Raw genomic sequence first — 27,930 nt, forward strand, 5'->3', positions numbered from 1 at the left:
TATGTTAACCAAAACTGATCAGTAAAAATTTCCACATCTGTAACAATATGTTCTGAACATTTCTTTTAGCTACCTGAGAAGAAAAATAATTGCTGAAACATTTGACAAGTAAACTGAATTTTATATATCATAAAACCCATTATTCATGGCCAAATAGTGACACATAGGAGTTTGTGATTTGCTCAGTGGGTTGAAATCTTCAATTAGTAAATTGGCTCCTGTTTACATTGTTGGAAGAGAAGACAAGAATTAATTGAAGAAATATATGCTTTCTACTTGTTGAAAGTGGAAATGTGAAACTAAGTTTGAATAATATAAATAATAGAATGTTTAGGAACTTGGAGACAATTTGTTTTTAATTCTTAGTGAGCAAGACCTTTTTATTGTGTAACTTTTCCCCCCGAACAGTTGTTTATTCCTTCCAGTCTTTCAATTTGGTATATGGTGTGTTACACTTGAAAATTACTTTCACGTCCATTGTTATCTGAGACTTATGGTAACACTGTGAGGTATTGGGTTGGCATTGTTAAATCCATTTTACAAATGAAAGAACTAAGGCTCAGAGAGGCGTGTGACTTGTCCAGCTTCTTTGAACTGAGTGAATGAGAGGAAGTTAAATTCAGAGGTTTATAGTCAGGTAGGACTTAGATTGGACCCCTGGTTTTGCCATTTTTGTACCAATTGTTTTACCCTGGATTATTTAATCCTATGATCCTTATTCTTATGTAAAGAGAGAATATCTGCCTGATTGAGTTTTGTGCAGATTAAATTAAATAACATAATTAATATAAAGTACCTACTATAGTGCTTGTCATGAATAAAAATTTAATAGCACTTACTATATGCCAGGCATTTTTCTAGGTGCTAGGGATATACCAGTAACAACATACAATTGGTCCCTGTTTTTATGGTTCTTAATTGTAATGGAGAAAAACAGGATATAAACAAGTAAAGTATAAACACATATATCATTTTTTTCTGAGTCATTCCAAGGCTTTTTGCCACTGCATATAGGTCAGAATAAATTGCAGGCACAAATTTATGTCAGCGATAGAATGTGTTCTTTTCTTAAATTAAGAATATAACACCTAAAATATTTTTCTTTCAGATTGTTTGTTGAGAAACATATAGAACTAAGTGGAGCCTTTCAGGAAGTATTAAGAAAAGATCATTCTTAAAAATTATTTTCTTATATATAAATATATCCTAGAAAAGATTCCTTCGGTTAACATTAGTTGAAAAGAAAAGGGATTGTAGACGTGAAGTAAACAGTGGTGGTGATGGAGAGTGAAGTATGTAGGCAAGGAAGATTAAGGAGACCAGGGGCAGGATGATGGAAGAGGAGGACGTGAGACAGTGTGTGGAGAGGAAGAGTGAAAGGAGTGTTTGAGAAATGAATGAAGTTACTATGAGAATAGCACATGAGCAGATTCTTCATTTGAGATGAATGTAAAAGTCTCAGCTTACTCATGCCTTCATTTACCTTCTCAGATATTTAGGAAGCATTTAGTTTGCCTTCCTTGTTCTGAGTGCTCTATCAGGTGCTTGGAGATGAACTTAACTGGGGTTAAATGAACCCCAGTGAGGTAAATATTATGGACCTGGTGTCTAGGACCATACTAGCCCATACACCTTGGTGTAAATTAGCAATCTGCTTTCCTTCTTCAGGATACTGTACTTCCATCTGTAAGAGAATCATAATAAATAAAAATTTGCAATGTCTGTTATGTGGAGGATGTCCTTCTAGAAGGGGTACCCTTACGAATAATCTGAACATATGAAAGTGGTGGGCCAGCACAGGTTCATGGGAGGCTTGTAGGGCACAGAGAGGGGCACTGAACTCAGCCTGGTGGATCCTGGTTCTCTTACACAATCCAGTCCCCCTAATTGTCAGGGAATGCAAATAAAGCAATACCATTTGCCATTCTTTTGAAAGCAAGAATTTACTTTTGTTGAAATTAGAAATTACGGTAAATTTTTTTGCTCAGTAATTGATAGCTGCAGTGTAAATTTACATAGCCGTTACATAAAATAATTTGACAGTATATTAAGAAGTCCAAAACTATTCACTATTTATAATAGAAGAATGCTAGAAATATCCCAGATGTCCATTAATAGGGAAATGGTGAACTAACTGTGGTACAGCCAACTAGTGGCGTACTATATCACTATCAAAAGGGCTGTGGAAAGATCTCCAGGATATATCATTTACATGAGAAAACAAGGTGTAGAAAATCATGTATAGTATGCCAGCATTTATCTAAGAAAATGTATGGATAAGAATATATATATTTTTTTTTTAAAAAAAGAGGAAAGATAAACCAGAGTAGAAACCAGGACAGGCATTAAAGCTACACATCTATGAGTGTACTAGATTCTGTGGATTTGATTTAGAAACCATATAAATATTTTACATAATTATGAAACAAAACTGAATATGGAAATATAATCCCCTCAAATCCAAAGCAAACTGAGCCTAACTGTTACCGCATCAGAAATGTGACCACATAGACAGACCTGGAAAGCAACGATCACATAGTAGCAGTGAGCACAGCTGCCACCAGCTCATGGTCTCCGAATACCATTCCCTACTAAAAGAATTCCAGAATTCCTTAGAGAAATGGGTAATTCCAGATCTGGGAAGGAAATGTGTAAAATAGCGTGGAACATCTTGTCATACCAGAAAGCAAACAGACTATCCAGGATTACTAAGTTATGTAAAAAGGACTCAGAAGCCAACTCAAGGAGCCTCCCGCATTGGTCAGATGGAAGAATTTGATCATCAATAAGAATAGTAGCTGTGATGGATTAAAGCAGACCAAATATTCTGCATTCTCTGGACACATAAGTAATAATTAATAAAACCCTTTTGGTCACCTTTAGCGGTGTTCAGTTGTTAACCAAGTTGTTAACCCACTTATTATTTTGACAGCTGGTGTATAGACAGAATCCATTCTGCCTTTTCCATAAGGACACCACCTCAGGGCAACCAAAGAGTTTTGGATGAATGTCTCTTTATAAAAGTATTCCAACTAATAAATGAAAGGGAAGTGATAGGGATTGCAAAATGGTAATATTCTGATTCTACAAAATAATAGCATTGTGGCATCACAAGAAACCAGCAGACTTTCTGTGCCTCCGATGGAAGTTTACAGCATCACCTGCAAAGTCTTCTTGCCAAATAAACAATCTGATCAAGCCTCTAGATCTAACTAATCTAACTACCAATTTATAGGAAGTTCAGGGGACATAGAAACATTTAAAATAACACCATAGGGATGCAATCAGCAAAATCAGATTGTGGGAAACTGTAGCACAAATCACATAATTTCATCAACAAGTAACTTACAAATTAAAAGGAAGGGGAGAGAGGAAAACATAGATTAAAAGAGACTTAATACATACCAATTGCAGTAGAATGAACCTTGATTAAAAGAAATAAATTATAAAACTGGGTATATATTTGAGATAATCAGGAAAATTTGACCTCTTACTCTATAGTTGATGATATTAGGAATTATTCATATTTTTAGATATGATAATAGTATTGTGGTTATATTTTTTAAAAAAGAACTCATCATTTAGTGATATATGCTGAAATATTTACATGTGAAATTCAGATATCTGGGATTTGCTGTAAAATAATCCTGGAGGGTGAGGCTTAAGTGGATGAGGATGTAGATGAAACAAGATTAGCCATGAATTGATAATTACTAAATTGGGTGATGGGTACACTGTAATTCATTATATTATTCACCTCGTTTTTAATATGTTTGAAATTTTTTCACATAGTAATACTACTATTAGGAATTTTTCAAAGAGGTCAATTTTTTTTTTTTTTTTTTTTTTGCTTTCTAGTCCCTGTGGACTTTTTTTAAAATTTTATTTTATTTATTTATCGAAGAGGGCAATTTTTAAAACTTAGATAGAACTGACATATAACATTATATTAGTTTCACTTGTACAATATGTATAATGATTCCCTATTTGTATAAATTGCAAAATGATCAGCACTGTAAGGCTAGTTAACATCCATCACCACACATAGTTACGAATTTTTTTTCTTGTGATGAGAACTTTCAAGCTCTACTCTTTTAGCAGCTTTCAAATATATAATACAGTATTGTTAACTATAGTCACCATGCTGTACATTACATCCCTAGGACTTACTTATTTTATAACTGGAAGTTTGTACCTTTTGACCACCTTCACCATTTCACCCACCCTGTACCCACAAGCCCCAACCACTGGCATCACCAGTCTGTTCTCGGTACAAAGAGATGTTTTTTAATACAAAATGTTACATAGATACATGAAGATGTGTATCACAGCATTATTTATACTGTTCTGAAACTGGAAATAAATGACTCACAAAGAAATGGTATATCAACTACATGGATTATCATATGGTCTTTAAATTATAATTATGTGGGTTATGAAGCAATATGGGAAATTTTTGTTTTAATAAATGGAAAAAAGACCACAAAATTCTGCGTGTACTGCTATGTGTATAAAGAAGAGACTGTGCTCAGGAATAAAGATGCAGACCTACTAGAGAATGGACTTGAGGATATGGGGAAGGGGAAGGGTAAGCTGGGACAAAGTGAGAGAGTGACATGGACATATATACACTACCAAACGTAAAATAGATAGCTAGTGGGAAGCAGCCATATAGCACAGGGAGATCAGCTCGGTGCTTTGTGACCACCTAGAAGGGTGGGATAGGGAGGGTGGGAGGGAGGGAGATGCAAGAGGGAAGAGATATGGGGACATATGTATATGTATAACTGATTCACTTTGTTATAAAGCAGAAACTAACACACCGTTGTAAAGCAATTATACTCTAATAAAGATGTAAAAAAAAAAGAAATGGTAGGTGTTATGGTTTTCAATAAATCTATAATTTATAAAAAAAAAGAGACTGTGCTGATTTATGATTTACCATAAATGGTATTAATGGCATTGTGATTCAGGGGGAACCATATGGCTTCAGAAATTCCATTCCTCTTATTGTTTAGTATTTGTATAATAAATAAAATATTGTAAAATTTTAGTATGGCTATATTAAGTTATTGCCCATGAATAGTTTTATAAGTTATATTTCCAGTGTTAATTCATACTTTCAAAAAAATCTGGCATGTTTCTGTAAATACAAGAATATAGTTTACAAATAATAAGCCCTGCTTATAAAAAGCTAATATGTTTTTGGTTTGCCACATAATGTCAGAATTTACATGCTATTTTGAAAACTCATCAGGAGAGAAATTTAAGAAAAGGATAGTACTGTAGAGTGTGATTAAAAATAGAAAAAAATCCTATATTAATTTTTTTTAAAGATTTTTTTTTTGATGTGGACCACTTTCTAAAGTCTTTATTGATTCCATCACAATATTGCTTCTGTTTTACGTTTTTTGGTTTTTTGGCCGCAAGGCATGTGGGATCCCTGGTCCCCGACCAGAGATCGAACCCACACCGCCTGCATTGGAAGGCAAAGTCCCAACCACTGGACCACCAGGGAAGTCCCTAATTTTATTATACCAAGCTAGATTAGTACAGTGCACAGTTTATCTTCATCTTCAAACTGCACATGTATTACAGACAGCTGAAGTGGAATGAGTCTGTTATTTTCATTTGTGTATAAATTTGGCCTAGGTTTAATGGAGTATATCCAAGGGAAGCCATAATGTTTGTTTGAGCTTGTCTGTTACTGAGTGAAGTTGTGTTAACATAGGTTAGTTGGGTGACCATAGTCCATCAGTCAAATTAGAGTGACTCCAAGGAACAAACTGCAGTTCTCTGTACTTCAAAATGTTTGTTCTCTAAGTTTTGAAATTTGCTGGAAACATGCTAATTTTCTCACTGGTTTAGGCAAAAATTTAGTAATTTATCCTAACTATATGATGCTGCATTTAATGAAGATGATCTTTGTTATTATCTTTGTTATTAATTTCTTATGACAAATGCATGATTATACTCACTAGGCAAAACATTTTAATTATGGTTTAAAATTATATTCTACTTAGATTTTTGCAAATATAATTCTAAGCTTTGTGAACTGAATATTTTTTAAGACATTTGAATTTTAGCAGTTGAGAATAAATTATGGGGAAATTTGGAGCTTCATATTATCAACAAAAGACTGTGATATAAAACCTAAATATATCAGAAGATATAATTCTGATTATGCCTTTTTCTCTTCTAAGGTGATATTACTTACACACACTGCAATATGTGTCTCCAGACATAAAGAGTGACTTGGATTGCTGAATGCTTCGTAATTTAGAGTTTAAACAAAAACTGTATTCTCAATTAATTGTGCCAAAGTTTTTAAAAAAAACTTTATGGTCTTTTACTGTGTAGTATTTTGACGCTAATTAGGGTAAAAGGCCAATGGATAATAGAGTTTCTGGCATACATCTTCGATTTGCTATCAGATAAAGATTTTTTTCCTAGTTGGTACATTGCTTCAAAATACAAATGCTAATAACTTATTTGACCAAAAAATGTTTCCAAATGTTTTGAAAGTATTGTAGGCTGTCTTTTTTCTAATCACATCAGTCTAGCCCAGGTTTGCTGATAATTTCAAGTTTTGTTGAAAATATATAACAAGGTCTTATGTGTGTAATGAAGTTTTCAGAAAATTAATTTCGATTCTGGCAATATTATTAATGATTCTATACAGAGAATTCAGATAATGGAGTTGTCAGATAGACTTTTTTTTTTTTTTTTTTGCGGTATGCGGGCCTCTCACTGTTGTGGCCTCTCCCGTTGCGGAGCACAGGCTCCGGACGCACAGGCTCAGTGGCCATGGCTCACGGGCCTAGCTGCTCCGCGGCATGTGGGATCTTCCCGGACCGGGACACGAAGCCTCGTCCCCTGCATCGGCAGGTGGACTCTCAACAACTGCGCCACCAGGGAAGCCCAGATAGACTTTTAATTGATGTTCAGGATTCTAAGAGTCAGGATTGAAACTTTGAGTAGAGAACTGGAAAATATATAGAAAGAACCAAATGGAAATTTGAGAACCAAAAAATGAAGTAACTGAAATAAAAGTTTAGTGGATGGGTTTAATAGACTAGACGGAGCTGAAGAGAGAATGAAGTGGAACGTTGTCAATAGAAAATATTCAGAGTGAAGCACAGACACAAAAAGAATGAAAGCAGTACACATAATTAAAGTCCCAAGGAGAGCCAATGAAGAGAGAGGATGGAAGGCATATTTGAAGACATACTAAGAATTTCCCAAAACAATGCAAAACACTATGCTGCAGATTCTGGAAGCCCCACAAACAAAAAGAGCAAGATAAATTAAATGGAAAACAGTCTAGTTTCATACCTAAACTGCTAAAAACCACAAGCAGAGAGTCTAAAATCAAGCCAGAGAAAAAACTGGACTGCACCTGACTTCTCAACAGAAACAATGGAATCTAGAAGACAGACTGGAATGACATTGTCAAAGTTCTAGAATAGAACCTAAAATTCATTACCTAGTGAAGTATCTTTCCAGATTAAAGGTAAAGTAGTTCTTTTCGTGACCAAAAAAGCAGTGGCCTAGAGTAGGAGTTGGGGAGTCATCAACTTTATAGGTAGCGTTTAAAGCAGTTAGAGTAGACAAGATCAGCTAAGGTGAGTAGAGAGAAACCCAAAGATCCAAGATTGAACCCTAAAAACTCCAGCATTTTGGTTTAGCTTAAAATTTATTCATAGAACAGCGAAGGTAGGTTAAGTAAGATATTATATAGCTTAGTCTTCTCCTTTTAGAAATAAGCTGAAACTCAGCAATGTTAAATAAATTGTCCAAAGTTATATAATGGCATGTTGATAGATATGGGACAGAACCTGTTCCTTCTAATTGTGTCCCTCTGCCCCCAAACTATCCCCTCTTTGGTAACTGTAGAAGATGATTTTGTTGCATGCTTACTGTATACTATGCTCTATGCTTAAGCACTTTAAGAACATTATTTCCTTTAATGGAAGAGTAATATACTCTCATTCTAGGGTGGAGTGCATAAGGACTTGGGCTCTAGAGTTAGACTGCCTGGGTTCATTTCCAGTTCTGTCTCACTGTGTGGCCTTGGGTAAATTACTTAGCTATTCTAAATCTGTAAATTGGGTTGTTGTAAGGATTAGAGGTGAAGATGCATGTAAACACAAAGAATAAAATAAGTATCAACATTGACACTGAAATAACCACTGGGGTTATTTTTCCTCTGAGGGATTATTTCTCCTCTGTCTCAATGGAAACTTTGTGGAATTTCGTTGTTCTTTTAAAATTTTTTATACATTTAAAAATTGTGGTAAAATACACATAAAATTTACCATTTAAACCATTTAAAGGTATACAATTTAGTGCCATTAAGTACATTCACAATACTGTCCAGCCATCACCACTGTCTAGTTCTAGAGCTTTTACATTATCCCAGATGGAAACCTCATACCCATCTCTTCCCATCCTTCCTCCTTCAGACACTGGCAACCACTAATCAGCTTTCTGTCTCTGTGGATTTATGTATTCTGGGTATTTCATATGAATGGAATCATACAGTATGTGACCTTTTGTGTCTGGCTTCTTAGACTTAGCATAATATTTTTAAGGTTCGTCCATGTTGTAGCATGTGTCAGTACCTTTTTCCTTTCTGTGGCTTAGTAAGATTCCATTTTGTGAGTATACCACATTTTGTTTATCCATTCATCAGTTTAGAACATTGGAATTCTTTCCAGCTGCTATGAATAGTGCTGGTATGAACGTTTGTGTTCTAGTTTTTGTTTGAACACCTAATTTCAATTCTTTTGGGTATATACCTAGGAATGGAATTGCTAGATCACATGGTAATTCTATCTTTAACTTTTGAGGAACCATCAAGCTATTTTCACAGTGGCTTCACCATTTTACATTCCCACCAGCAATACGCAAGGGTTCCAATCTCTCCACATTCTTGCCAACACTTATTTTCCATTTTTTCTTTGTTTTTATAGCCATTCTAGTGGATGTGAGTGGTATCTAATTGTGGTTTTGATTTGCATTTTCTAATGACCAGTGATGTTGAGCATCTTTTTATGTGCTTTTTGGCCATTCGTATACCTTCTTTGGAAAAATGTCTAGTCAAGTCAATTTTTAAATTAGATTGTTTATCTTTTGTTGAGTTTGAGTTCTTTATGTATTCTGGATACTAGATCCTTATTAGATATATGATTCGCAAATATTTTCTCTGATTCTGTGGATTATCTTTTCACTCTCTTGATAGTGTCCTTTGATGTACAAAAATTTTTAACTTTGATGAAGTCTAATTTATCCATTTATAGGCATACCTCGGAGATATTGCAGGTTTAGTTCCAGACCACTGCAATAAAGCAAATATTGCAATAAAGCGAGTTACATGAATATTTTGGGTCCCCACTGCCTATAAAAGTTATGTTTATGCTATACAGTAGTCTATTAAGTGTGTAATAGCATTATGTCTAAAACAATGTACATACCTTAATTTCAAAATAAAAAACAAAAAAAATTACAATAGTAATACCAAAAATCACTGATCACAGATCACCATAATGAATGTAATAATAATGAAAAAGTTTGAAATATTGCGAGAATTACCAAAATGTGACATAGAGACAAGAAGTGAACAAATGCTGTTGGAAAAATGGCACTGAAATACTTGCCCAATGCAGGGTCGCTACAAACTTTCAATTTGTAAAAAAACAAAATATCTGCGATGCACAGTATAGTGCAATAAAATAAGATATGCTATTTCTTGTGCTTTTGGTATCATATCTTAAAAACCAGTACTGAATCCACGACCATGAAGGTTTACGCCTATGGTTTCGTCTAAGAGTTTTATAGTTTTGGTTCTTATATTTAGGTCTCTGATCCTTTTTTTTTTTTTTTTTTTTGCGCGATACGCGGGTCTCTCATTGTTGTGAGAGCACAACAGTGCTCTCCCGTTGCGGAGCACAGGCTCCGGGCGCGCAGGCTCAGCGGCCATGGCTCACAGGCCCAGCCACTCCGCGGCATGTGGGATCTTCCCAGACCGGGGCACGAACCTGTGTCCCCTGCATCAGCAGGTGGACTCTCAGCCACTGTGCCACCAGGGAAGCCCCCTGATCCATTTTGAGTTAATATTTATGTATGGTGTGAGATAGGGGTACCACTACTTCATTTTTTTTTTTTTTTTTTTTCCTGCATGTGGATATCCAGTTTTCCCAGCATCATTTGTTGAAGAGAATATTCTTTCCCTACTTAATGGTCTGGGCGCTTTCGTGAAAAATCAATCAATCATAGATATATGGGTTTATTTCTGGACTCAGTTCTATTTCATTGATCTGTATGTTTGTCCTTATGCAAGTACCACTTTGTTTTGATTAGTATAACTTTGAGGTAAGTTTTGAAATTTGGAAGTTTGAGTCTTCTAGCTCTGTTTTTTTCAAGATTGTCTCAGCTATTTGGGGCCCCTTGCAATTCTATATGAACTTTAGGATCCGCTTTTCCATTTCTTCAAAAAAGGCCTTTGGGAATTAGTTAGGGATTGCATTCAATCTGTAGATCATTTTGTGTAGTATTACTGTCTTAACAATATTAAGTCTTCCAACCCATGAATACGGGGTGTCTTTCCATTTATGTAAGTCTTCTTTAATTTCTTTCAGCAATGCTTTAGAGTTTTCAGTGTGTAAGGCTTGCACCTCCTTGGTTAAATTTATTCCTTAGTATTTTATTTTTTTGCTATTAAAAAAAATGGTATTGTTTTCTAATTTCATTTTCTGATTGTTCATTAGTATTGTTTAGAAATAGAACTTTTTTGTGTTGATCATGTATCCCACAACTTTGCTAAAATTGCTTCTTAGTTCTAATAGTTTTTGTGGATTTTCTACATATAAGATTATATCATGTGCATTAAAAAAATTTTAGAGTTTTACACCAGTGTTTTCCAAGTTGCAGGGCACAGCCTGTTAGTGGGTTGTGAAATCAATTGAATGTGTAAGTTTTGTTCTGTGAAATTTTTGTGTATAAAACATATACATATGCATGTGTTTGAATCCTTATGTAAAATGTATTTCTATTTATTTATTTACTTAATTTTTGGCTGCGTTGTGTCTTTGTTGCTGCACGCGGGCTTTTTCTAGTTGCAGCGAGCAGGGGCTACTCTTCGTTGCGGTGTGCGGTCTTCTTATTGTGGTGGCTTGTTGTGGAGCACAGGCTCTAGGTGCACGGGCTTCAGTAGTTGTGGCATGTGGGCTTCAGTAGTCGTGGCACACGGGCTCGGTAGTTGTGGCTCATGGGCTCTAGAGTGCAGGCTCAGTAGTTGTGGCTCATGGGCTTAGTTGCTCTGCGGCATGTGGGATCTTTCCAGACCAGCGCTTGAACTCGTGTCCGCTGTATTGGCAGGCGGACTCTTAACCACTGTGCCACAGGGAAGCCCCCTAAAATGTATTTCTTACTGTGAATTACAGTCAAAAATGTTATGCCATATTCAGAACATATAATTGGAATATAAAATTGTGGGATTAGTGAAAGGTGAAAGTCCTAGCAGATGCCTTTCATAACCTTGGAAATGATAATTCTATGTGGGAAGCTGTTTTCTGCATACAAAAATAATTGTGCAAAAAATATACTCTGTTCATTGGTCACTTTGTGAATAATTAAGCTTGTGAGATTTTTGCTTTTCATGCTCCCAAGGAATCAATTCTTAGCCTGTTTTTCGTACTGTGGAAAAAGTTTCTTACTGAAACTCAAGATATTTTCCTGAGAATGTATTTTATTAAAGATAGTAATCTATTAAATTGCATACAATACTTATTACAAATGAAAAAAATAACAGACACATTGTGAAAGATATTATAAGCTACAAAGATATCTTTTACTCTCCAAAAGATACAAGTTATTGAATATAATAAATGTGTATTTTCAGTAATTGTATTAATGTCAAGTTTACTGAATGTAGTAAAGAATAAGGGAGAACTTACAACTTTTTAATGCAAATGAAGTACCTTAAAACTAACTGTTGTACACAGATACAAAACTATTATTTTATAGAAAGATAAAATTATCTTTTTAATAAAATGCACTAGGCTCTTGACAGGATGTCTTTTCCAATCTAATAAGCTGTGTTTGATTTTTCTAAATTGTTGTGCGTGATGTTAAATTGCATCTTTTACCTACAAGTAGTTTTGTGGGGGTTATGGGCTGTGTATTGTAAAGGACGTTAGGACTGGTAGTATCACCAGTTGCCCTCTGCCCTCTTTCCTCCACTCCCCATCTACTGACGAGGTATCTTCCCAGTGGTCCCCATGTCTTCCTGACATTCTTTTTACTAAATTATACAACTCAGTGTGTATTAGAATGATCCTGGGCTTCAGAATCAAATAGGACTGTGTCAAATTCTCCTTCTCCCTTATGTTAACTTTATGACTGTGGACAAGTCACTTGACTCTTCTGAAGCCTTAGTTTCTGTTGCTATATAATGGTGCTAATTCAGGGTTACATTGAAGAGTAAATGATATTATGCTGTGTATATGACATATCAAACATGGCATGATAAATACTCAATAAATGGTAGTTATTAAAATACCTGAGTTCCGATCAGTACTCAGTAATTGGTAGTTCCCTTTGTACTCCCAACCAAAACTTTTACACATGCCCTATCGTTTTCAAGTAGAAGCTAACTAATTCTAGTAAGCTCATCTGTGCTGCTGGGTGCTTGTTAGTTACTGGACCACTTTTTCCATATTAATTGTGTGGACTTTACTGGTCGTCTTGTGATGCATTAAGCTTTGGGTGATGGGAATTGTGGGGTTGCCTTGCTGTCTGATATGAAAATGTGAATATACTGGGTGTGTCTGTTTTTAAGGTACAAAAACCCCACAGATAATAAAAAAGTACCTTTATTTTCCTCTTCTGTAGTTATGTGCTGCTCATCTCCCAACTGCATCAGAGGCACCAAATCATTATCAGGCAGTGTGTCGTGCACTGTTTGCAGAGACAATGGAGCTGTATACATTTCTGACTAAAATTAAGAGTGCAAAGGAGGTAAGTACTACTGCTTTCCTATTTAATGGCATTGTGAAAGAGAAAACTGAATTTTCAACATTGCCTATCATTTAAAATATTTATTGCCATCCTGATGAGTGCTGAAAATCATTCAGGAAAGAAGCAACTTAGGCAGAATTAAATCTGTTCTTTAAAATGTTACTGTGTGAATCCATTTAATAAAACAAAGATTTTCATAAAGCTTCCTTACAAATGGAAAATAAATGTTACTGAACTGGTTTAGTCAGTTTCCCATGTGACTTGCTTTTCACCCTCTTTCTGCCACTCTTCTTTTGTCCATTGTAAAAAAATGTTAGTGTGTCTTTCAGGAAGGGATAAGGATGCAGAGAGGAAGCTACACATCTGGTGATTTAACTTTTATAGTGGATGTGATTAAATATTTAATGCAGGAGATATGAATTAACTTTCAGATAATCCAGAATCTCATTTTAGCTATTTTCTTTATTATCTATCAGTGTCTATGAGTTAAAAATACTATGTGTACCCACCCACAATGGGCCAGTAGTCACTGCGTGAGGCAGGGGCTGGCAGCCAACCAGGCCGGGGTCCAGCTGCACTCACCAGCGCACCCACAGCAGTCAGCCCCGCCGCAACTGAAGGCCCATGCAGCCCACAGAGGGTCACTTCTGTTGCATACAGCTCTGGTGCCCAGAGGGGAGTGTGCTGCTGGGCCCCATAGAATGTCTCCTATAGAAGGCCACTTATCCAAGAATGGGAAACACAGCTGACCTACTTAATACATAAAAATAAACCTTCCAAACTCTGTACTACGGAATAGAAAGAGTACAGAGGCAGGGTGGGGGTAGAGGGAGCTTTCCCTTTTTACTTTATATAACTTGTGTATTTTTCAATTTTTATAAAATTTTGTGTAATAACATTTTAGTTGAAAAAAATTTCATGTAGAGTCCAAAGAGAATCATTCTAATTTAATTACAAGGTGAATTGCCATATTTCACATCCCACAGACAGTTGTGAAGATTCTTGAGATCTTTGTAAAGCACCTGGCACGTAGTAAGAGCTCAGTACATGATCAGTGGTGGGTATCATTTCTTTTGTGACTGAAGTATGGAGTTTATCTGAAACACTAGTTTAAAACCCACGATGACACACAGTTTGGGGAGAGACACATATGGGATGTGTAATATAGTACACATATGGGATGTGTACTATATTAAATAAAGTACGACTAATTAGTTCTGGTAATATGTAAGTTTATTCAGATCACCCTTAATAAATCACCTTAAATAAATCCATTTTATATGTATGAATAAGAGCTCCAAGCATTCCTCTTTAGTTCTAACCAGGATACTGCTTATAGTCTGTCTTTTTTGATAGGCTAATGAAAAGTTATGTCTATTTTTCTAGGAATTTATAGAATTGGACCCAAGAAGAAAGTCTTTAACTTTCTCGTTTTGTGCCATTACCATATTGTCTTGATTACTGTAGCTGGTTAGAGTGGACATCCTTGTCTTGTTCCTGATCATAGAGGAAATGCTTTCAGTTTTTCACCATTGAGAATGATGTTTGCTGTGGGTTTGTCGTATATGGCCTTTATTATGTTGAGGTAGGTTCCCTCTATGCCCACTTTCTGGAGAGTTTTTATGATAAATGGGCGTTGAATTTTGTCAAAAGCTTTTTGCATCTACTGAGATGATCATATGGTTTTTCTTCTTCAATTTTTTAATATGGTGTCTCACATTGATTGATTTGCATATATGGAAGAATCCTTGCATCCCTGGGATAAATCCCACTTGATCATGGTGTACAATCCTTTTAATGTGTTGTTGGATTCTGTTTGCTAGTATTTTGTTGAGGATTTTTGTATCTATATTCATCAGTGATATTGGTCTGTAATTTTCTTTTTTTGTAGTATCTTTGTCTGGTTTTTGTATGAGGGTGATGGTGGCGTCATAGAATGAGTTTGGGAGTGTTCCTCCCTCTGCTATATTTTGGAAGAGTTTGCGAAGGATAGGTGTTACCTCTTCTCTAAATGTTTAATAGAATTCACCTGTGAAGCCATCTGGTCCTGGACTTTTGTTTGTTGGAACATATTTAATCACAGTTTCAATTTCATTACTTGTGATAGGTCTGTTCATATTTTCTATTTCTTCCTGGTTCATTCTTGGAAGGTTATACCTTTCTAAGAATTTGTCCATTTCTTCCACGTTGTCCATTTTATTGGCATAGAGTTGTTTGTAGTAGTCTCTTAGGATGCTTTGTATTTCTGCAGTGTCTGGTGTAACTTCTTCTTTTTCATTTCTAATTTTATGGATTTGAGTCCTCTTCCTCTTTTTCTTGATGAGTCTGGCTAATGGTTTATCAATTTTGTTTATCTTCTCAAAGAACCAGCTTTTAGTTTTTTTGATCTTTGCTACTGTTTTCTTTGTTTCTATTTCATTTTTTTCTGCTCTGATCCTTATGATATCTTTCCTTCTGCTAACTTTGGGTTTTGTTTTTTTCTTTCTCTAGTTCATTTGGGTGTAAGGTTAGATTGTTTATTTGAGAATTTTCTTGTTTCTTGAGGTAGGCTTGTATTGCTATAAACTTCCCTCTTAGAACTGCTTTTGCTGCATCCCATAGGTTTTGGATCATGGTCTTTTCATTGTCATTGGTCTGTAGGTATTTTCTGATTTCCTCTTTGATTTCTTTAATGATCTCTTGGTTATTTAGTAACGTATTATTTAGCCTCCATGTGTTTGTGTTTTTTACGTTTTTTTCCCTGTAATTGATTTCTAATCTCATAGCATTGTGGTCAGAAAAGATGCTTGATATGATTTCAGTTTTCTTAAATTTACTGAGGTTTGATTTGTGACCCAAGATGTGATCTATCCTGGAGAATGTTCCGTGCACACTTGAGAAGAAAGTGTAATCTGCTGTTTTTGGATGGGATGTCCTATAAATATCAATTAAATCTGTCTGGTCTATTGTATCATTTAAAGCTTCTGTTCCCTTATTTATTTTCATTTTGGATGATCTGTCAATTGGTGTAAGTGAGGTGTTAAAGTCCCTCACTATTATTGTGTTACTGTCGATTTCCTCTTTTACAACTGTTAGCAGTTGCCTTATGTATTGAGGTGCTCCTGTGTTGGGTGCATATATATTTATAATTGTTATATCTTCTTCTTGGATTGATCCCTTGATCATTATGTAGTGTCCTTCCTTGTCTCTTGTAACATTCTTTATTTTAAAGTCTATTTTATCTGATATGAGTATTGCTACTCCGGCTTTCTTTTGATTTCCGTTTGCATGGAATATCTTTTTCCATCCCCTCACTTTCAGTCTGTATGTGTCCCTAGGTCTTAAGTGGGTCTCTTGTAGACAGCATATATATATGGGTCTTGTTTTGGAATCCATTCAGCAAGTCTGTGTCTTTTGGTTGGAGCATTTAATCCATTCAAGTTTAAGGTAATTATCGATATGTACGTTCCTGTGACCATTTTCTTAATTGTTTTGGGTTTGTTTTTGTAGGTGCTTTTCTTCTCTTGTGTTTCCCACTTAGAGAAGTTTCTTTAGCATTTGTTGTAGAGCTGGTTTGGTGGTGTTGAATTCTCTTAGCCCTTGCTTGTCTGTAAAGCTTTTGATTTCTCCATCGAATCTGAATGAGATCCTTGCTGGGTAGAGTAATCTTGGTTGTAGGTTCTTCCCTTTCCTCACTTTAAGTATATCATGCCACTCCCTTCTGGCTTGTATAGTTTTGCTGAGAAATTCGCTGTTAATCTTATGGGAGTTCCCTTGTATGTTGTCATTTTTCCCTTGCTGCTTTCAATAATTTTTCGTTGTCTTTAATTTTTGGCAGTTTGATTACTATGTGTCTTGGCGTGTTTCTCCTTGGGTTTATCCTGTATGGGACTCGCTGCACTTCCTGGACTTGGGTGGCTATTTCCTTTCTCATGTAAGGGAAGTTTTCGACTATAATCTCTTCAAATATTTTCTCTGGTCCTTTCTCTTTTCCTTCTAGGACCCCTATAATGCGAATGTTGTTGAGTTTAATGTTGTCCTAGAGGTCTCTTAGGCTGTCTTCTTTTCTTTTCATTCTTTTTTTCTTTATTCTGTTCCATGGCAGTGAATTCCACCATTCTGTCTTCCCGGTCACTTATCCGTTCTTCTGCCTCAGTTATTCTGCTATTGATTCCTTCTAGTGTAGTTTTCATTTCAGTTATTTTATTGTTCATCTCTGTTTGTTTGTTCTTTAATTCTTCTAGGTCTTTGTTAAACATTTGTTGCATCTTCTCCATCTTTGCCTCCATTCTTTTTCCGAGGTCCTGGATCATCTTCACTATCATTATTCTGAATTCTTTTTCTGGAAGGCTGCGTATCTCCACTTCATTTAGTTGTTTTTCTGGGGTTTTATCTTGTTCCTTCATCTGGTACATAGCCCTCTGCCTTTTCATCTTGTCTATCTTTCTGTGAATGTGGTTTTTGTTCCGCAGGCTGCAGGATTGTAGTTCTTCTTGCTTCTGCTGTCTGCCCTCTGGTGGATGAGGCTATCTTAAGAGGCTTGTGCAAGTTTCCTGATGGGAGGGACTGGTGGTGGGTAGAGCTGACTGTTGCTCTGGTGGGCAGAGCTCAGTAAAACTTTAATCTGCTTGACTGCTGATGGGTGGGGCTGGCTTCCCTCCCTGTTGGTTGTTTGGCCTGAGGCACCCAGCACTGGAGCCTGCCTGGGCTCTTTAGTGGGGCTAATGGCAGACTCTGGGAGGGCTCACTCCAGGGAGTACTTCCCAGAACTTCTGCTGCCAGTGGCCTTGTCCCCATGGTGAGCCACAGCCCCGCCCCCGCCTCTGCAGGAGACCCTCCAACACTAGCAGGTAGGTCTAGTTCAGTCTCCCTTGGGGTCACTGCTCCTTCCCCTGGGTCCCGATGCGCACACTACTTTGTGTGTGCCCTCCAAGAGTGGAGGCTCTGTTTCCCCCAGTCATGTCAAAGTCCTGCAGTCAGATCGCACTAGCCTTCAAAGTGTGATTCTCTTGGAATTCCTCCTCCTGTTGCCGGACCCCCAGGTTGGGAAGCCTGACATGGGGCTCAGAACCTTCACGCCAGTGAGTTGACTTCTGTGGTTTAAGTGTTCTCCAGTCTGTGAGTTACCCACCCAGCAGTTATGGGATTTGATTTTACTGTGATTGCACCCCTCCTACCCTCTCATTGTGGCTTCTCCTTTGTCTTTGGATGTGGGGTATGTTTTTTGGTGAGTTCCAGTGTCTTCCTGTCGATGATTGTCCAGCAGCTAGTTGTGATTCCAGTGTTCTCACAATGGGGAGTGAGAGCACGTCCTTATACTCCACCATCTTGGTTCAGGGTCTTTTTTTCTTACTATATAATTTATGATTCATTAAAATGAAGCAAAAGCTTTGTTGACATATCTAAGCAGAAACTTGAATCTCCATTCTTCTTTCTGGAAACTCTGCTCCATTTTTAAAAGGAACTTCTCAGTACCCTCAGGCTCTTCTCAGGACTCCCGCTCCCCCAAGGGCAGTGCTTTCTCTTGCCTCCCTCTTGTGGGAGGCTGCTCTGTCCTCCACAGCTTCAGATCTTTGGACTGGGGTCGGTTGGTGATATTCTCTCTCTCTGCTGCTTCTAAACAATGACTCTTCATACTTGTACCAAAACCTCATGCCATCTGCTTCTGTTATTCTTGAACCCATTGTCACTGTCATCTGCCAGCATCTTGACTGATTTGATTGATAAAAGAAACTTTAGCTTTGTCTCCTTGACACCTCCTCTACTTCAGCACTCTGCTTACCTGAACACACCTTTGTCCTCGTGATAACCTGTGATCATTCCATCTTGGAAATCGTGGGCTTTCGTTCCTCACCCCCTGCCCATTGAGCTCTTCCACTCACTGCCACCTGAACCGGTATTGTCCCTTGACCTCCCCTCCCCACTATTTTCTGACAGTTTATCAGTCCTTCCTGGATTCACTTCTTGTCCTGTGTGGCTTAGATTTAGTCACTTCACCAAGAGTTCAGGCCCACATGTCCAACCTGGGTTATTACAATAGCCTCCTGCTGGTCTCATCTCTGTAAATTCTCACTGTCCAGTTCACCTTCCACTTTGTCGGGAATGATTGCTGTAGGTCACAGATCTGACCCGAGGAGTCTGGCTCCAGGCCCAAACCTCCGCGTGTTCTTCCAGGCCTGACCTGAGGCCTGCTTTCCTGGTGTGCCACGCCCACAGGCCACAGGAGCACACACACCTGCATTCCTCACCCGGCGCCTGCATTCCTCACCCGGCGCCTGCACTCGAAGGACCTTGGCTAAGGCCCTTGCCTCCACTCTTTCCCTCCACCAGCCCTGGGTCCACATATGCGGGGCCCCTGCTGTCCAGTGCTCTTCCACAATGAGAAGATCACCCACCTGCACCGCCTGTCACCTGACCTCACCCAGCGCCATTCTGAGGGGAAAATAGAGCAAGGAGAGCAAAACCTCTTTGTTGGCCTCTTGTTTGCGCTGCTGCGGTAAGGGAATAGGGCGTGGTTGTTATTTTCAGTTTGGCTCCTCCTTCCTGATCACTGGACACCTGGCAGCTTGACAAGGCACTTTGCTTTCTGGTTAACATGGCTCCTCATGGCCTAGAGAGTGAAACCAAACTCCATTGTCTTGCACACGAGGCCTTATGGCATTTCACCTAGTTGTGTTTTTATTCTCCTTTTCAACTCTCCCTTCTTTGCATTTTACACTATCCAGTCAGAATTACTTACAGTTTCCGAATATATCATGCTTGTTGTATGTCTGTGGCCCTAGCACATTTCTGTTCTTTCTGCCTGGCAGTCTCTCCCCGCCTTGCCTTCCTGGTGAGCTCCTGTTTACCCACCTAAAAAGCCTGCTCACGTGGTACCTCCCTCCACCCTTCACTCCCTCTGTCTTATACCCCTCAGTCCTGCATGTCTCATACCCCCCGGGAGTTATTTGCTTGTCTTTGAACTGTTTCTCCACAGCTGGACCAGACAGTGCTTGAGAAGAATGACTGTGTTTTGAATCATTTTCCTGTTGGTGACTCTTACTGCAGTGTGTGCATGTAGGAAACACTCTAGAAATGTCTGTTGAACTGAAATGATTTATGCATTATGTCTGTGTTTTCAGAGCTTCAGAAATGTTCTGGTTGAAAGAAGCCAGTTTTGAAAGCATTTTTGACTATTAGAAGCATTTTGACCAAGATATTTCTAGTAAATACAGGAAGTTTTGTGGGCTGTAGATGAGGCCTTTGAGTGCCCTTTCCATTCTTTAAATTTATAAATAAGAACTTACTTAATAATGAGTCTTGAGAAGGTAAGCTATAAAATATGTGGAAATCCTGGCATGAACATTCTGTACCATTTAATTACAGATTTTATACTGCATAAATTGCCTGTCAATACTGAGGTTTTAGGAATAAAGTCTTATAGGGTCCAAATGCATTTCCCTTTCCTCTTCAATGTATGCATTTTTCTTGAAATTAAAGAAAATTTTCATACATATTAGTTCATATATGTATGTTAGTCACTTTAACCTTTAACCTAGTCTCAAGAGTGCTAAATTCACACTAATAATAAAAAACTCTGGGCTAATTTGATTTTTTTTCTGAAGATCTCAAAATACACAATTTTAGAATCGGACGAGGGACTTCCCTGGTGGCACAGTGGATAAGAATCGGCCTGCCAGTGCAGGGGACATGGGTTCAATCCCTGGTCCGGGAAGATCCCACATGCCACGGAGCAACAAAGCCCGTGTGCCACAACTACTGAGCCTGCACTCTAGAGCCCGTGAGCCACAGCTACTGAGCCTGCATGCCACAACGACTGAGCCTGCACTCTAGCTGCCTGTGCTGCAGCTACTGAGCCCACACACTGCGACTACTGAAGCCTGCATGCCTAAAGCCCGTGCTCCACAGGAGAAGCCCGCGCCCCACAATGAAGAGTAGCCCTCGCTCGCCACAACTAGAGAAAGCCTGCGCGCAGCAACGAAGACCCAACGCAGCCAATAAATAAATTAATTAAGTTTTTTTAAAACCCATGGGATTTCTTTAAAAAAAAAAAAAGAATCAGACGATCTTTCTTCTATACCTGTGAGTTACTGTATATCAACTGGAATTTTCAAAGTAATAATGTCTGATTCAACAGGTTGATTGATTATCTGTTTATCAGTGATGTTTCAAACAACCATATATCTGTGTGTGTGCGTGTGCTTGTGTGTGCGTGTGCGTGTATAAAATTAGGGTAAAATATTAGTATCAAAACATTTGAGCTCAGTTGTTGATAATGTATTGATTTGATAGACCAAAAGTACTTTAATTATATTAAACCTCTTATATGCTCAATTGGCAGTTTATTAAAATATAAAACCCATAACCTATTTCCAAGTGTTATAACTGTTCTATAAAGTGGTCATTACATTTACCAGACCTAGCTGCTTTACAAAGCACAAGGCCTTGTAGTCCATCTATTTATTTAGAAAGTAAATTCATTTTCATAATGATCTCTTTTCATGATGTGATGATTTCCTTCTTAAACAATGAATGAGACCCTTTAAGGTGGTTCTCCAAACGATAGAGAAGATTTGAATAGGCTGCTGTTATTGTGTCTCAAAGGCAATTTGATATCCTTGAAAGTGAGTACGTGTTCCCGTGTCTTATAAGCAATTTGATATCCTCGTATGTAAGTGTAGATGGAGGGACTGTCTGAGCTGTCCATTTAGTGCATAGGGTCGCGTGAAAGAAGAGATGGCCCGTGCCCTCGTGCCAGTGAACCCCCCCAGCCCAACTCGACTGGCTAGAGCTGGTGAGCATGTGCAGTGGGGAGGGGAGGATTGAGCTTGACAATTTCAAGTGTAAATTACTTTGTTGGAAAAAAGGAAATTATATTAATGGCAGTGTGCTTTAATTCATTGCTGTCTAAGTAGTTTTTGATCATCAGTCCCTGGTTTTGTTATTATTACATGAAATTATTTATCATTTCCTCATACTTTAAGCCCTACAACCACAAAGTGGCTGCTGTTGTTTGCTTCATTTAGTCTTCATGACCAGTCCTGTGACTCTCACTTTGTAGATTAGTATACTGAGGCTTAGCTTAGAGGTTCCCATAGAAGGAAGTTCTCAGAACTTCTGATGCCTGTGTTTCCATCCTCATCCCGCTCTCCAGCCTGGCAAAGGTGCTCTCTGCAGTTATTCCTGTTTTCTTGTAAGAACAGTCACCTGCAACAGACTTGTCCATGGCTGACAAGAGTCCCTGGAGGAAAGTGCAGGTGTACGCTTTGATACAGGCTTTTAATCAGGGTTGGGAAGAAGGGGGTGTGAGCCAGAGAGAATAAAATTTGGAGTTGGGGGATAAGGGGACTCATGAGGGAACATGTGTGTGAGCGCGTGTGTGTGTGTGTGTGTGTGTCTGTCTATCTGTCTCACACACGCACACAGATGGGAATGGGATGGGAGGAGGGACGTGTCATGTTAGGTTTAGGTATGAAGTAATATGGAAATGGAAATGTCAAAGATTGAGATAAAATTATTTCCAGACTAGAAAGTCAGTTGACTGATTCCAGTATGTTCCCAGCCGGCTCTAACATTATTGCCTCCACATTTAGTGTGTAGTGTGCCCTCCCCACCTTCTCCAGGAAATCCTTCCACAGTAGAGGTGTAACTCTATTTATCATTGTAGAAAAAACTTGATGTATCAGGGAAGTACACTGTTTAAAAAGAAGCTTTTGAAAAAAAATCTTGTTTTCAAGCAAATAACTCATTTTTCATTTTTATTATATTTAAAATATATCAACACCAGTCATTTTTTAAAGCCCCTTTTGTGTTGGTGAATCATATTCTTCCACTCATTAGTCATGCGACTGGCTTAAGTCAAATAGCCTTTGCTAGATTTCTGTTTACTTCACTTTAAAAAGGGAAGTGGGGGCAAAATAGACATGCTCAGATTCCTTCTAGTCATAAAATGCTCTGCAGAAAGTGCAATTCATGTGACTAAATCTTTGTTCTATTCATTCAAGATTTTCCTCATTTTTGTACCAGTCTTGTTTTGTGTAGGCAAAATATATACAGATAACCATTTAAAATGCATTCCCAGTAAAATTTGCTAGGAAGTTAATGTATACTATTTTATATCATATTTTATCCATTTTTTAAATCCGGTTTTATATTATATTTTAAATTCAAGATGGATTTCATAGGAAAGCAGTTCAGTGTTGTAGATTTTATAGGAAAGCTCAGTGTTGTCAGTATTGAGCTATAAACTCAATACTGACATTGCTACTGTACTGATGTCAGTGAGGACTAAAACTTCTGTATTTTATTTATTTTTAAAATTATTTATTTATTTATTTGACTGCACCAGGTCTTAGTTGCAGCATGCAGGATCTTTACTTGCAGCATGTGGGATCTAGTTCCCTGACCAGGGATCAAACCCGGGCCCCCTGCATTGGGAGCACGGAGTCTCAGTCACTGGACCACCAGGGAAGTCCCAAACTTCTGTATTTTAAAATCTAACGGTAAGCAAATTCCTGGAAAGAAGAAATTCCTAATATAATAATATTAGTCATAAGTGAATGAACAGTAAAAATAATTGAACATTATGAAACATGTTCATATCATTGCAATAAGAACTCTTAATTAGAAGGCACGTAAAAGGTTTTTAAAGCACGTAATTTCTGTTAGAAGATTATATACTTAAAGTGATGAACGTTTTCTCTCCCCTTGCAGTTTCTTGTGCCATACATGTAAATAAGCCCAGAATGAAGGTTGAATACCACCAAACATCTTGATCTTTGAGGGATAAGATGTCTAATATCATTAAGCCATCTTGGATTTCTTCAGAGGCAGGCTATCACAGTGTAGATTGTCATTTCCGATTATCTGATCATAATGATCTTTATCTCTTCTCAAGTGTGAGTGCACCTGTGGTGCTTGATTATTTAGTTGCTTGTTGACATCTTAAACTCCTCTTATAAATGCTATGTTCATTCACCCTCTGAATTATGGTTCTTCATTTATATCCTTCAGTCCTCAGCTGAAAGGACGTCTGAGGCGTCTCCTAAATGCTCTTATGTAGTGAGCGCACTCGGCCTGTTTCTTTAAAGTCACATTACTCTGTGTATTTCCTTTCTAGCAGCCATCACAGTCTAGAGTTGTTTTGCTGGTCTCTTTTCCCCCTCATTCATATCTGCCACTAGGATACATTCTCACTGAGGGCAGAGATCTTTTCTGTCCAATTCACTGCTGCAGCCGCAGTGTAATAGGGCCTGTATAAATCTTGGATCAGCGTTGAATGACTTAGAGAACTGTGGCAGGTATTGGACATCTGATTTCTGCCACCTCTCTCGAATCGTGGTCCCCTGACACTCCTGACTTGTCTCCAGATGCAGAGCCTCCTTCGTGTTCTTACCTGTGCCTTGCTCGTGCAGTGGTCTGCGTCTCTTGCCTGAGTTGTGGCAAAGCCTCCTAATGGAGGATAGACTGTATCCTCCAGTGTTCCGTCCCCGTGTACAGTCTGTCCTCCAGTGTTCCATCTATCCTCCAGCTTTCCGTCCCTGTGTAAAGATGTGTTGACTCCTTGATGCTTGTAGGTGGAAAGTTTAGACCCCTTAGCACAGCATAGGGACCGTTTACAGCCGGGCCCCAATCTGACCTCTCTGGGCTCTTCATTCCTTGTTGCTCACCGCGCGTTCACGCTTTGCTACCCTCCTCCAGCCCCTGATTGCCGAGGGCCTCTGCACCTGCTGGAAATGTCCTTCTCCTCTCTTCTCTCACATAGAAAATGCCTACTTAAGACCTAACTCAGATGTCCACTGTTCTGAAATGCTTCTGCTGATCGAAGTTAATTTCCTTATTCTCTGTGTTCATTCATAGAGCACTCTGCTCTGGCTTCTGTCACTTATCACACTGTATTGGAATTACCATTTACGTTCGTCTCCTCATTAGACTGAGCATCTTAGGGACAAGGACCATGTTTATATTCCCAACCCTGTCATAGAATTAGGGACCGAGGACAGCATCTCCTGTCGTCTTTTTAGGTATGTTCCCCTTGCTGCTTCCTCAGCTTAGGACACTAGGGCCCTTCATTAATGAGATTTTTTTCAACCTAGTAAATGTCACATTTTGTTCTATAGTTGAATTTTCCTAAGTGTTTAACACATTAACATTCAAGAAGAAATAGAGCAAAATAGAATCAGCCTTAAGTCCTTTATAGTCCATCCCCTTGTATTCGAACTGCTGTCCAAAGTGGGAACCTGAGGAGTAGGGGGTGAGATGGAGTGCTACTGGATTTTTATAATTTTTTCAAAGATTTCCACTCTAAGGAAATGTATGTACTTTGGGAAAAAAGACCCAAAGCCCACAGCTGCAGCTCTGGGCTGAAACAATTTATGTCACTTTCACATAAACATTTATAATCCCTGACTATCTCTTATTCATTGCCTTTGTGAGCACTTTAAACTTCGTGATAGTCCTGATAAGTAGGCAGTACTACTGTTTGCGTCCCGCCTCATTTTATAGAGAGGAAAGCTGAAGCACAGTTTAACAAACTATAATCAGTTAGCTGCCCATAGTGATAGAAAGAATTGGGATTAACACTCCTTTCTAAGGATTTAGAAATAGTGACAAACACCAAAAATGGATCTTGCAGTAGGAGATGAGGATGTACAGGAGGATTCCATAAACCTGAGTGTGGGGGTGGGCAGAGACTGGGGGACTTTCGGGGACCTGTGAGAATGCAGCAGCCATATTTGACTATTGCAAATCCTGGCGAGTAGAGAAGCACTAGGTCCCAAAGGAATTAGGATCAATTGGCAAAATTTATTCATTCACGCAACAGTTGTGTCATGTGTCTCCTATATGGCAGGTGCTACTACAATGAATAACAGCAAGTATTTCTCCCACACTTATCCTGTGCAGACACTGCTCTAAGGCTGTGGTGCGCATTAACTCTGCAGTTCTCCCAACAGCCGTGCATTCAGTGCTCTTACTATTTACATTTCACTGGGGACACAGTGGTGAACAAGATACTCCAGTAAGAGCCACAGCCCAGGAGCAGCCAGTCCAGCAGTGGGATGCGGATTGTGGCATGTGAATGGAGGCACCGTGGAGGCACCTGTTTCCTCTTCTGGTACTCAGAGATACAGCTGTTAGAAGGAGCATTACACCAGTGTCTCCATTTTCTAAGTGTTTGAGGGATTCTCACTTACATGTGACTTTATTTTAAACCTCACCAGTCACATTCTTCTGATTAGTTAAATCTTACCCTAAATTTAATAAAACCCCGTAATGGAAGGATGATTTCTAGGTGCCCAGATTAGAGCCATTCTATCTTTTTAGCTGCTAGTATTTGACCATATATTGAAATTATGGGCTAAGAAGGTGAGTGGGAAAGCAGCATGGTTCATTATGAATTTTCAAAAGATTATATGAGTAATTTTACACTATATAATCAGAATGATTGCTGTAATAGTTTATTAAGTGATTTACATATATTATTTCAATTAGCCCTATAAAAGAATCATAATTTTGTGATGAAATCTTTGAGCTCAGTTAATCTTAAACAAGATAGTGCTAAAATATTTTACTTAAAATGGAATACTATATATGTATATATAAAGTATCTTCTGTTGCCACAGGGGGAAAACAGTGTTTTTGGAATTGATTAGGCTGTTATGGAATTGTCTTTTGTCTGTTGTTTAAAATCAGATGACCACATTTTATAACCTGTAATTGGTTGAAAAAAATCAAATGTAACTATTTCCCACCCAGTATCTCACAGCCAGTATAACCAAGTCCACCTACATCATAGTGCCATTGCCAGTTACGCTGACTCCTAAGACGTCTGCTGTGACATGACTTGAGACTGTTTTCTGCTTTAATGCACGCACAAAGATAAAGCCACAAGACCTATCTCATTCACATGTTGAAGTATATTTTAATTAGCTTTCTCATACTCCTGGCCTCTCCCTCCCATGTTTGCTCCCTACACCTCCAGTAATAAAACTGCGATGACATTTAAGTTAACTGGAAATTTCTCCCTAGAGCCAAAACGGATTTCCAGTCCTCCAAGGGGTGAACATATTTTTTGAAAGAAAGAATCTACCACCAGCTGTTTGTTTAAGGTTGCTATTGTGTTCATTTTAATTAAATCATCTATTATTTGTAACTTTTTTAGAGTCCTTGTCAAAGTCTATCTTTTTTCTATTTGATTTATTTTGTGAATGTTAGTAAATGTGCAGAACACTCATCTCATCAGCAATAGTGAAATTACCCTCTCTGCCCCTAGATTTCTTTGGGTTTGTCACTACTCGCCCTGTTAAAATGCTTCAGAAGAATCTTTTATGTAGAAGATCATGTCAGAACTCAGTTATAGACTTTTCAGGTCCTGTGACTTTTTGAACTTAATTAACTTTATTTTAACAAATAAAAAAACTCACATGGTTCAAGCTCCAGGAGTCCAGAAATAGTGCAAGAAGCTGCACTCTTCTCCCTCTGTCTCCTAGCTGCACAGTCTCTCCCACCGGCAACAAATACTGTTAATTTCTTCTTTGTCCTTACACAGATGATTTATGTATAACTAACAGAAAAATATCAATATTTTTTCTTCCTTTTTCATGCTGTTCTGAACCTTCCTTTTTTCATTTAATAATAAATCTTGTAGATCATTTTATATCAGCGCATAGTGTTTACATTTCTTGTGTCTCCGTGATGTTCTGTTGTGTGGATAGACTGTAATTGATTTAATATGTCCTCTATTGACAACTAATAAGTCTCTTCCAATTTTTTGCTCTTTATAAACAATGCTGCAATGGATAGTTTTTAACCTGTTTTTTGTGGGTGTGATTGTATATATAAGACAAATTCCTAAAAGTAGAATTACTGGGTCAAAGAAATTGTGCATTTATAATTTTCATAAAATTTATGAGATTGTCCTCCATTGAGGTT

At 38.0% G+C, this 27,930-nt stretch overlaps 1 protein-coding gene and 1 long non-coding RNA gene across 4 annotated transcripts in view; both read left to right on the forward strand.

The window, feature by feature from the left end:
• SPIRE1 (spire type actin nucleation factor 1) overlaps positions 1–27,930 on the forward strand; it is a 206,946-nt gene that overhangs the window by 123,833 nt on the left and 55,183 nt on the right. For all 3 annotated transcript variants that reach the window (XR_012325292.1, XM_073790478.1, XM_033837521.2), the window contains exon 4: positions 12,895–13,020. Coding sequence is in view for 2 of the 3 variants with exons in the window: in XM_073790478.1 (XP_073646579.1) it covers positions 12,895–13,020 (126 nt within the window). In the remaining variant the exon portion in view is untranslated. The remainder of the gene's footprint in view (positions 1–12,894; positions 13,021–27,930) is intronic.
• Positions 17,828–27,878, forward strand: LOC141276170 (uncharacterized). Its single transcript, XR_012325294.1, has 3 exons — positions 17,828–17,849; positions 20,626–21,081; positions 23,348–27,878. It is a non-coding gene; the product is annotated as an uncharacterized lncRNA (long non-coding RNA).

This window comes from Tursiops truncatus, chromosome 13 (genome assembly GCF_011762595.2).
Source record: "Tursiops truncatus isolate mTurTru1 chromosome 13, mTurTru1.mat.Y, whole genome shotgun sequence".
NCBI lineage: Eukaryota > Metazoa > Chordata > Mammalia > Artiodactyla > Delphinidae > Tursiops > Tursiops truncatus.